Here is a 10,332-nt window from a genome sequence, read left to right as displayed (position 1 = left end):
GGAAGGAGGAAGGAAGGAAGGAAGGAAGGAAGGAAGGAAGGAAGGAATTCAGAATTTGGAAGGAAGGAAGGAAGGAAGGAAGGATTTCTTTCTGTACCCCCTTGTGGGGTGAGATTGTTTTATTTTGTGAGGAATCATAGTCTTCCATGTCTTTATCTTGTTAACATGTCTTGCTTTTGTTTGAAAGACCAAGCTGTAAGTAGTTGTTAGTGCAAGATATTCAGGGTAAGCAAGGAATGCTGCTAACTTGGCTGTCTGGCTTCAAGGTTTGGGACTGACAAGTTCATATTCTTGTTAACTGCAGCTTTGGGGGAGTTGAAATTTTTTTTCATATCTGTGGATTGATTGCATCAGAGTCTAGCTTATAACCACAGAGCTAACTTGCTTTTACCTAATTCAATCCATAGCTCAGTCACCCTTCTCACACTCCATATTTCACACTGCATTTCACCTTCACCCTGTGACCCTTTTTAGCTGCATGGAAGAGTTTCCATTCATCTTTCCCACTACTCCTACTGCCTCTGCATTTTACTGGTATGTGTCCATATAAATGCTTCTCCTTCCACTTGTGTCTCAAAGTCCTCTCTCCGCCTCTGGCAGCAGTTCCCCAGCAGTCTGGGCAGAGAATGAGGCAATCTTTTTTGGTCAAATGTTCAGTATGAACTAAGCTAATCAAGCTCTCACCTCATCACCCTGACTATTAGACTAAAGACTGCAAACCCTTCCTCTCCTCTCCCTTCAGACCCTTATATTTTCAACAAAATAATAGTCATTGGAAAGAAGAATCAAGAGTATATAAACAAAACAATGCTGATTATCAGGAAATTTTCTTATAAAACAGAATATCTGAGTTATAGTTGCTGTTCTAATTGATGTTTCATTAAATATTTTTAAAAATACATTAAAAAGAAAAAAAATATTGTCTTGGAGTCTGGCCGATGGACTGTGTCTGGCAGATGTACATGGACCCATACACTTACCAAGAATTGGGAGATGTGTGTTTAATACTACTCAGAGCAAAGCAGAGATTGTATTTCCACTTCCTACTGAAAAATTACATTAAGTGACCCCCACTAGCATTACTTCTTTTTTGATTAGACCGTGAAATCAAGATGCCCTCTCCCTCTATGCCCTCTCCCTCTCAAGATGTCCTCTCCCTCCATGCTCTGCAAAGTTCATGGGCTCCTGCTCTACCTCAGGCTCATTGAGGTCCACACCTTAAATTTCAAAGGCCCAAACTTACTGTCAAGCATTAGATTTCTCCCCATCATTCCCTTTCTCAATTATTTTGGATTCACTTTCAGGTCTTGTCTTGTTCTACCCTTCAACTGCAGAGCCTGGGCCCACGGAAAAGTTGCCATGTTATCATGCAGACCACTTACCACCCAAAAAAATTGCTGCAGTGGCTGCCTATATGCATGTCCACCTGATGCAGTAATATATGTAAGGACCATGGATTTCCAATGCTTTCTTTTCCTTCTTCCTACTCACTGTCCATGAAAACTCAACTGTTCTTCCTCACATAAAACTTTTGCACATCTATACAGCAGAAAAATTGGGACAAAACTGAAATCTTATTAATAAGTGTAACTTTCCAGCTGCTAATGAAAAGTTATGATTTCTGTAAATCGTTTATTATGTCGGAGCTGCCACCTGCAAACATGCACATCAGTCAGGAGCAAAGCACACAGACCAATTTTTCAATGAAAAAGTTTCATGGTGACATGTTGAGTGTCTGAGTTATTTGCTTCATCATAGATGGCCAGCTACTCCTCATGTCAGCTATTTAAGCCCCAGGCATGCCCTCCTGCTCAACTGTGACTGGCCCTGTGCAACACATTTCTTTTCTAAGTCTTCAATGTAAAAAAAATCATTGTTGACATTAAAAGCCTTTCCTTATTTAAGCAGAGGTTTGCACAAGGAAAGTGCTGTCCAGTCCAATCTTGTATGTGACCGGCATCTTTCTACAACTGGCCTAAGAGGTCTCACAAAGACAAACCCCACGTTACCATATTATTAACTATTAGGAAAATAGCAGCTGCTTGCAAAATTCAACAGCTTTGTGGAATGTCACAGGCACTCAAATGAAACATTTGGCTTCTGGAGGTTAGTACACTGCAAATTTTTCACTGAGTGCTAAGCTCAATGTTTAGCCTGACAGTTGGAAAAGTGTGAATCAGTTAATTAGTACCCCCTAATTCTTTCAACAGAGCACTCAGAAACAAAAATTAATAATGGTGGGTTCTTGTTTACAAAATGTTCTGTCAGAGTAGAAAGCATTTGAGTGGCTACATGGGAGCACTGTGATTTTAGTCTGTCAACAGCAGAACAGAAATTGTAGTATATGACCAATCTGAGATACTGTGAATAATTATAAGAAATTAGACCTGCGATGATGAATAATACAAAGCAACAATGAAATTTAAAAACTTTGAACACAGAGAAACTTATAATGAGTGAGGCCTGTTTCTGTATGTTTCATTAACAGCAGAAACTATGTCACAAAATCAGTCTTTTGCTGAACACGCCTCTTTTACTCAAATGAAGTCAAACTTTCTCCTTAAGTTACATCATACAACTACGTTTCAGTCTTCCTTCTGTTACCACTGCAAGATACCTTTTTCCCCGGAAATGCAGAATAGCAAATTAGAATGGGGCAGCAGAACCCCACAATAACTTATTTATTTGCCTATTGTGCGTAATATGGTCTTTCTGTTGTACTTCCTACCATTCAACCTAAAGTTTTGCTAGAGCTGCTTATTGCTTCTTTTGAGTTTTCAGGCTTTGAATGGTATTTTATGATACAGTGGAGGCAACAGCAGGGAGCTTTAATCTCAGCTGAGAGTCTCAGCAGTTCCATGCCCCTACACAGTTTGCTCATGATAAGCTGTGTTGCAGTCACATGTCTCCATGTAAACAGTAAATGTCTGAGAGGGTCTATCTAAAACCAAATGAACCAAATGAAATCAATTAGCAAAATCAGACTTTAAAACTTCTTCAGTATTATTTTTTACTGCAGTGTCATAGCATTTAAAATCCTCACGGGGAATCAAACCTCAGAAATATTCACTATGGATAAGAAATGGGAAGAAAGCCAGAAATGCCATCATTCAGGCAGCAAGCAAGATAACTAGGAGTCACTTGAGAATGATGAAGGTAGTGGTTTGCTGTGAAGTCATCTATCTGTCCTGGACTCTTCTCTAATGTTTGTGTGATTGACATAAAAAATCAGAATGGTTGCTACACAAACATGCAATTATGATGTGAAGGTGATGCTTTCTCTGTTTGACTGTTAAACAGAAAATGATCCCATTTTGTTCTAATAGCCAAAGATCAAAATTAGCCTTTAGGATGCACAAAAAAAAAAAAAAAAAAAAAAAAAAAGTTTATTGTTTTCATGGAGTTTTTTTCCCTTAGTGTTTTCCCCGTCTTTTAAATTGTCACATAAATTAAAGAAGCTTTTAAATTGTCACATAAATTTTACTTATTTAGACAGCAACCATGTCTTCTTGACATCTAATTCTAAATCTCATAAACATTTTTTAAACTTAGCAATACATCAACATAATTAAAAATCAAAATTGAGATTTATAATCCCTCATGGCTAAAGACATAACTTCACTCTCATACTGACTTCTCACTATACAATACTGTCTCCTCTTCCAGTTTCTCCAGCTAACAGGAAATACAATTGCAATCTTTCTGCTGTTTTGCTACAAACCAAGGATTCAACAGACACTTTTATCACTGACCTTCTCATTGCAAAACAATCTCCCTACTGATCCTGAGGCCAGAGATTCAGGGCAAAGGAAGAGATGGATTTGGTTGATTGTTTTTACTTTTACTTTATATTATGTAAGTGAAACTGAGGGAGAAATGCTGAAAGAAATAGTTTTGCTTGCTGAAATACATTTTCAAGCAGACTAAAAAAAAAATTGAGATTATTTTTGTTATCCTGTCGATGGATCTTCTTAATGATGCACAAAGAATAAAGTCCTCTAAGGACTATCCTATTAAATAACCATAAAATTCCAGGGCCAAGTTCATCCAAATATAACTTCAGTGGAGTAATGCAAAGTAATTGCTTACATGGAATTAAGAATTACTGTTCACCTCATTTCTATAGATGCCTTTGATGATCACACAAACAAAACCTGCTTCCTGTGGACCACAGAAGAGGATTTCAGATTTGGTTCATATAAAACCATGCTGTTAAGGTCTTCCCATGCAAATAGCACTGATAATGATGAGACCAAAGGGCCTTTTTGGGGGCCACATTCTGTACGTACAGAGACATGATGGAAAGGAGTAGCCTGTGTCTTTGGAGATGACAGTGCTGACATGAAGAGTGTTGCCCATGCTGCCACAAGCAGTGTGGAATCTTCCTGCACGGTAAGGAGCTCATGAAGGTGGCTTGGACCAAGGTCCATTGACTGTGAAAGCCACTTTCATGTAACTGTAATGAAAAGGACCCCGGTCAAGCCATTGTTTAAAAGGCTGAGGAATTTGAGACAAATGAAAAATCAAAATGCAGACTTCATTGCCATTTTTCAGTACTTTAAAAGCTGCATTTCTGATAGACCAAAGTACACCACAGGTCAGTGTAAACATACGCCTAGGCCAGGTGCATTCCAACTGAACAAGATGTCACTGGAACTCATTCATGGTCCACTTCAGAGAGTCATGCCTACACTGCCCACAGCAAGTAGGACTGAAGGAAGTATGTTGTTCACAAGAAGGCAGACATGCTTATTTCTAGGGGAAGGATGCTCTGGAAATACAGGATCATTAGAGTGACCATGGCGGATGGTCCAGACCTCCTCACACAGAGCCAAGAGAGCCAAAGGCAATGCAGTAAAACCTGGAGTCAGAAGGTATCACTCTTCAACACGGAAAGTAAATGAGAAGGCATTCTGACAGGCAGGCAACCCAATAGGTACACTGACCACAAAATACCTGCAGGACTGTGCTACAATCAAAAGGAAATGCTCAGTCCAAAATAGGGTGGACATCTCTGTCCCAGGGTAAATGGCCCTGCTTAACTCAAGAACACTTTCTTAAAGGTAATTTTAGAGACCGAGATAAATCCCCTGTTCCATTAAATAGATTCTTTGGAAAGTCTTGTCTCAGTGTACAATTGAAAAATTTAGAGAACCTGGGAATCTTATCCTGAAAGATAATTCAGCAATTTAATTTAAGTAGATGCATTAAAGCAAACCATACAGACGTGCCAATTTAGTGAACCATTTTATGGGAGGATAAAAAAAAAAGATTTGGTCTCCTCGTTTTTTAATCATTAGTAGTTTTCTTTGCAAGAAAAAGAACAATTTACATTAAAAGCTAATTCTTATTCTAATTAAACTAATCAAACAACTTGTGACTCTGCAGAGGTTTATCCGTGCTTTTATCTGCATTCTGTTGGGTATGATTTAAGGGTAATTGCTCATATAGAGTGGTCATACAGGTCACATCAGTATTTTTACTGCACCTGATGTACATTGGTTAAAACAGATGCTAAGGCGAGACTGATAAATTTAATCTCCATGCCCAAAACCAAAAACAAATCAATACTGGAAGAGCAAGAGGCAGAGAGAACAAGAAGAAATTTTGAGAGATCCTTTCCTGAACCCTAATATATTGCTATAGAAGATTAGATATACATTTGTCTGAAAGGAAGCATGGGCATGGGTATGGCTATTCAATTGTACATCTATTCCTAAATCACCCACAGTGACTCCACTTTACTCAACACTAACAGTGTCAGCAAAAGACTTGGAGTTACTCCCTGCGCTTACAGGAAGGTAGGCCCCCCCCCATGATCTAGTATTTTTCATCTCTGGCACTTCAGAGGTTCACAGAAGTTGCATATCACTGCTACATAAATTCATATCATTCACTGAAAAATAATAGGAAGAAGTTTAGCCAGAATGGTGAAAGCTGGTCCATAAGAATACAATTGTGGATTTTGCTCACATGCCAGGATGGTAAATAAGTGAGTAAATAGCACTGGCAAACACAGCTGTAGCAGAACAGAGGTGTCAATTCACAAAAGAAAAACCTCGTCTTCAGATGCACTCGGTATTTCCTTTCTCTTCCCTTGCCTTCCCCCCATCCTCACATATATGTTGTACTTACCATGCTCTTTCAAAATAAGACATTAACTCATCCCTTCACATACTGAACTGAAGAACTTTTACAAGATTTGATTCTGTCCATAAAATTTTAGTCAGCACAAAAGAATCCTCAAATACTAAAAAAAAAAAAATTCTAAAGGATTTATAGGGCTTTTTTGACCAAGATGATAATTTGATAACTTTTTTAATATTTGGAAAGCATAGCTATAATGATTTCCAGTTCTCACTCTGACGGAAACACTTTCAGATGCACATTAAAACGTTGACTGGGTTTGCTGTAGATTTCTATGCCATACTTACATTGTGTGTAAGTAAGTGGAACAGCAAAACTCATCCATCTAGCCAGGCTGTCCTTTGCTCAGGTCAGGGAAATGCCCCAAAATGCCCAAAACTTCCTTTCTTCCCAAGACAAGCACATTTCTTTCCAGCTGAGATGGAGGGGCATGGGACAGATCTCAGCCCTGCTCACCAAACCAGAGATGTGACCAACACAGACAGAACTGTGGGGAGCCCCCAGGATGGCATCTCCCACATGACATGATTTTCCTGATTTGTAGCCACACAACAAAGGTCTCCAGCATCCGGGTTCCAGAGATAGTGCTGACACTCTACTTCACAACTGCAGTGTAAGCCTTGCTCAATGCAGACACTTCCAGGCAGCACTTCAAGGCCTGTGCTCTGCAGGAGTTTGGATTAGGTACAGCACTTCTCTCTCACTTTGGGTTCTGTCAAGTCACATCTAAAGATTCCCAAAACTACCCAAAAAAGTTGACCGTCCACCCTGACTGCCTTCCACTCACTGTGGTTGCTGTTGGTTCAAAGCTTTCAAAATCCACCTGAAATATTTTGGGGTCTATAAATTATTTTTAAGTTCTTAGAAATAGAATTGCTGATGTTGTATCTGTCGCAACAGGAAAGATTAACACCCCTGCCCAGCAACCTGCACCTTTCCTGATGCGGGAGAGGATGCATGAGGAGCACACACTCCTTGTCCACTTGATGTGTGGTGTGTCAGATGTCAGAGTTGTGCTATACTGTGCCATTTTAGGGTTTGCAGCCTTAGCTGTAGTGACGTCTTTATGATGCATTTTTCTGAAAGAGGTATAGGGTGAGATGTGAAAACTGCTTTATCTCTGTGTGTTTTCTGACACCAAGTAGAGAAGAAAAGCCAATTGTCTGATCTTGAAAACACAGCAAAATTGGCCCGTGGTGGCTATTAACACTGAGATTAGTTTAGAAATCTGGTGATGCATGACCCCTCCATGGCAATTACAACTGCTCTGATGTTCCATTAAGGTTTTGTTTCTTTGTGTGAGTTGGAGAAATATTCACTTAATGAACATACGTATCTGTTCTGCAAGGAAACCAAAAATTAATTTTGATTTGGAGAAAAAACATTCTGTTTGTTCTTATTCTTACCTTCCCTGCATGGGCACAGGAGTGAAATCCTTCCCCAGGGCAATGCAGCTATCCTCCCCTATTGCTGATTTTTCACACAGGGTCTGTGGCTCTCCAAGACTCGCTACCATGACAGGATACTCTTTTAATAACTGCAGCTCATTGCAGTTTCTGGTCACTGGTTTGGCTGCCACCTTTGCAGATAAACTGGTTGGATGTGAAGATGTCTGATTCAGCTCCATCTCTTGTTGAATAGAAACTGTATTGTAATCTTTGTTATCCAAGTACATCTGTCCCTGGGGGGTGTTCTCCTAAAGAAAGTGAAAACAAATATACTAGGATTAAACTGAACTGACTCAAAGTTTACTGCAGTACAAGTATTTTTAAAATGCCAATCAAATTTTTTTGAATGCATTTTTAGGTATTTCCCTTGTTCATTTATTTATGTCAGTAACAATTACAATGTTTTAAACATCTTTGAAACGTCAAAATTAGCCACTATAAGCACTTAAATAGATAAATAGATGGGTCTTCTACTTTTTCCATGTCTACCATGATTTTCTCCCACAAATCTCCCAGTGACTTGCACTGACTTATCCCATAAAATAGGCCAAAATCATCTCTGCATCAGTGGCACAAGAGTCACAGCTGCAGAACATCTTCTCAGTTTACAAGAGCACTGCTTCAGCACCACCACACAGCTTTTCTCCAGTAGCTGTGGTGGCAGCAGCCTCATAGAAGCCATCGCTCTCCACCAGCCCTTGTGCTCCCTCAGACAGCCCTGTCCTGCTGCAGATCTGCTGTTGATGATGGATCCTCATTAAGCAGAGCAGGTACTTGAGTTTTATAAAGAGAGTGTGCCATTCCAGCGGTTGCCAGAGGCATTTATGAAATGTGAATCAAACATTGATGAAAATGAGGTTTTATGATAAGATTATTAATGGTGATTATAACAAAAAAAAATAGTGCATAACAGTCAAAAAGCTTTTATGTTCTCATCATTAAAATTCAGCGTGAAAAGTAATAAAAACCACTTCAGAATCCCACAAAGTGCACAACTCAGACATGACGACGAAATTAAAGATCAGCCTGTCTTAAACACATGCTGTGGAGTTTAATCATGGGAATATTTCAGCATAAAGTGCCAAAGCCACTGCAGAGGACAGCAAGAACTCAGGAAACAGGCCTGTCAGCCTCCAACATCCTTCTGGTGGGGGAGCACAGCCTTGTCAGAGCACATACCTGCTCCTCCCTGCAGAGATCTCAGCACAGGACACTTAGGTACTCCTGTAGAGCTGTGGGGCAAAAATAGTACAATAATAGGCTCTGCTTCAGTCCCGATGGGAGAAGTCACTTGAAACAGAAATGACAAACAGCAAATTATGATTTTGTGCAGATTTGAGCTCTCATGCCCTTTCAGGTTAGAAGGGAATGGATGTTACTGAAAAAAAAAGACTGCACATACAAGCGACCACAAACACAGGTCTTGACTCTGAGTAAAGGCAGGCTTGCTAACCAAATCTAAATCAGAAATTCCCCAGGTGGCATACCCTTCCCCAGTCCTGCATTTCTATTTCTTTCTATTCTCAATGCCCTTAGTTCTCATCTCCTAATATTTTTCACCTGTCCTTACAAGTAGATTGATAAACTTGACTCTTCCCATCACTGCACAGTAACTGGAGTACTGTGCCCAGTCCTGGTCCCCACAATTCAAAAATGGACAGACTGGACGAGTCCAAAGGAGGGCCACAGAGATGATCAAAGAGCTGGAGAATCTGCTCTATGAGAAAAGACTAGAGGATTTAAGTATTTTCCCCCTTGGGAACAGAAGGATCTCGTTGTAGTTTCAGTAGTTAAAAGGTGACTATAAAGAGGACATGCTCTCTCTTCACAAGCAGCCACACAAAAGAAAAAAAGAGACAATGGGTATGATTTCCATGAGGATAGGTTTCATCTCAATACAAGAAAGACATTTTTTGCAGTAAGAATAACAGCAACAACATCCCTGGAGGTAGAGGTCTCATCACTGGAGATTTTGAAGACAGGACTAAACAGGCTAGATGTTCTCATTGAGGCTCCCACAAAAGGTGGTCTTTCAAAGTCCCTTCCAACCTGAGTTGCTCTGTGAGACTATGATTAACAGCCTGGAAAAGATCAACATAAATAAGACTTTTCTTAACTGTGCTTTATTGGTTTTCTTTGAAGGAAATAAAATGAAAGGGAAGGCAGGGAGAGTGTGGTAAATAACTGAAAGAAATAAGGTAGCAGCTATTGCCTTCACAGGGCTCCCATGTTTAGACATGGCTAGCATACACCAAGAAACACTAAAAACACTTCATTTTGCAAGGGATAATACCTGTCCTGGGATGCCTGGTGTAAGGAGCACAAACCTGGATGAAGTAAAACCAAACACACTCTCACTGAGCTGGTCTCCAGGGTTTCTCCAAGGCCTGAAAATCACAGAGCTTTTGCGATCAAAGACAAAATCCTGAGTGAAAGTCCTGGAAACACAGGTTTGCCACCCCTGCATGGTGGAATCTAAAGCTGGGAGGTGTTGGGAGGGAAAACACACACCACACAGAGGCCACCACTGTCCCACCAACACTTTATTGTCACCTCTGGTAACCTGTTCTAAAATTCCAAACTGTCTTCCTTCCAAATAAATAACTCTGAAATGCAAATACTTCCAATTCTAACTAGAGGAGATAATTGCTTTTGTCTTCAATCTCACTTTATAAATTTACATACTGGTTTTACTAAGATACTCTGCAAATCATAATAGAGATATCTGCCTACTTAT

The 10,332-nt window shown here is 39.8% G+C and overlaps 1 protein-coding gene across 12 annotated transcripts in view; it reads right to left on the bottom strand.

Annotated features, from left to right (window-relative positions):
* Positions 1-10,332, bottom strand: part of OCA2 (OCA2 melanosomal transmembrane protein) — a 191,837-nt gene that overhangs the window by 156,791 nt on the left and 24,714 nt on the right. For 7 of the 12 annotated variants that reach the window (XM_017728591.1, XM_017728592.1, XM_017728600.1 and 4 more), the window contains 2 exons: positions 8,775-8,827; positions 7,554-7,843 (listed from right to left, as the gene is read on the bottom strand). In XM_017728591.1, coding sequence (XP_017584080.1) covers positions 7,554-7,822 — 269 coding nt within the window. In that variant the 5' untranslated portion in view covers positions 7,823-7,843; positions 8,775-8,827. The remainder of the gene's footprint in view (positions 1-7,553; positions 7,844-8,774; positions 8,828-10,332) is intronic. The other 5 variants (XM_017728595.1, XM_017728596.1, XM_008629347.2 and 2 more) reach the window with 1 other exon arrangement.

Source organism: Corvus brachyrhynchos, unplaced genomic scaffold (assembly GCF_000691975.1).
Source record: "Corvus brachyrhynchos isolate BGI_N302 unplaced genomic scaffold, ASM69197v1 scaffold92, whole genome shotgun sequence".
Taxonomy (NCBI): domain Eukaryota; kingdom Metazoa; phylum Chordata; class Aves; order Passeriformes; family Corvidae; genus Corvus; species Corvus brachyrhynchos.
The sequence above is the reverse complement of the archived record's forward strand: the minus strand, read 5'-3'. Positions and strand labels throughout refer to the sequence as shown.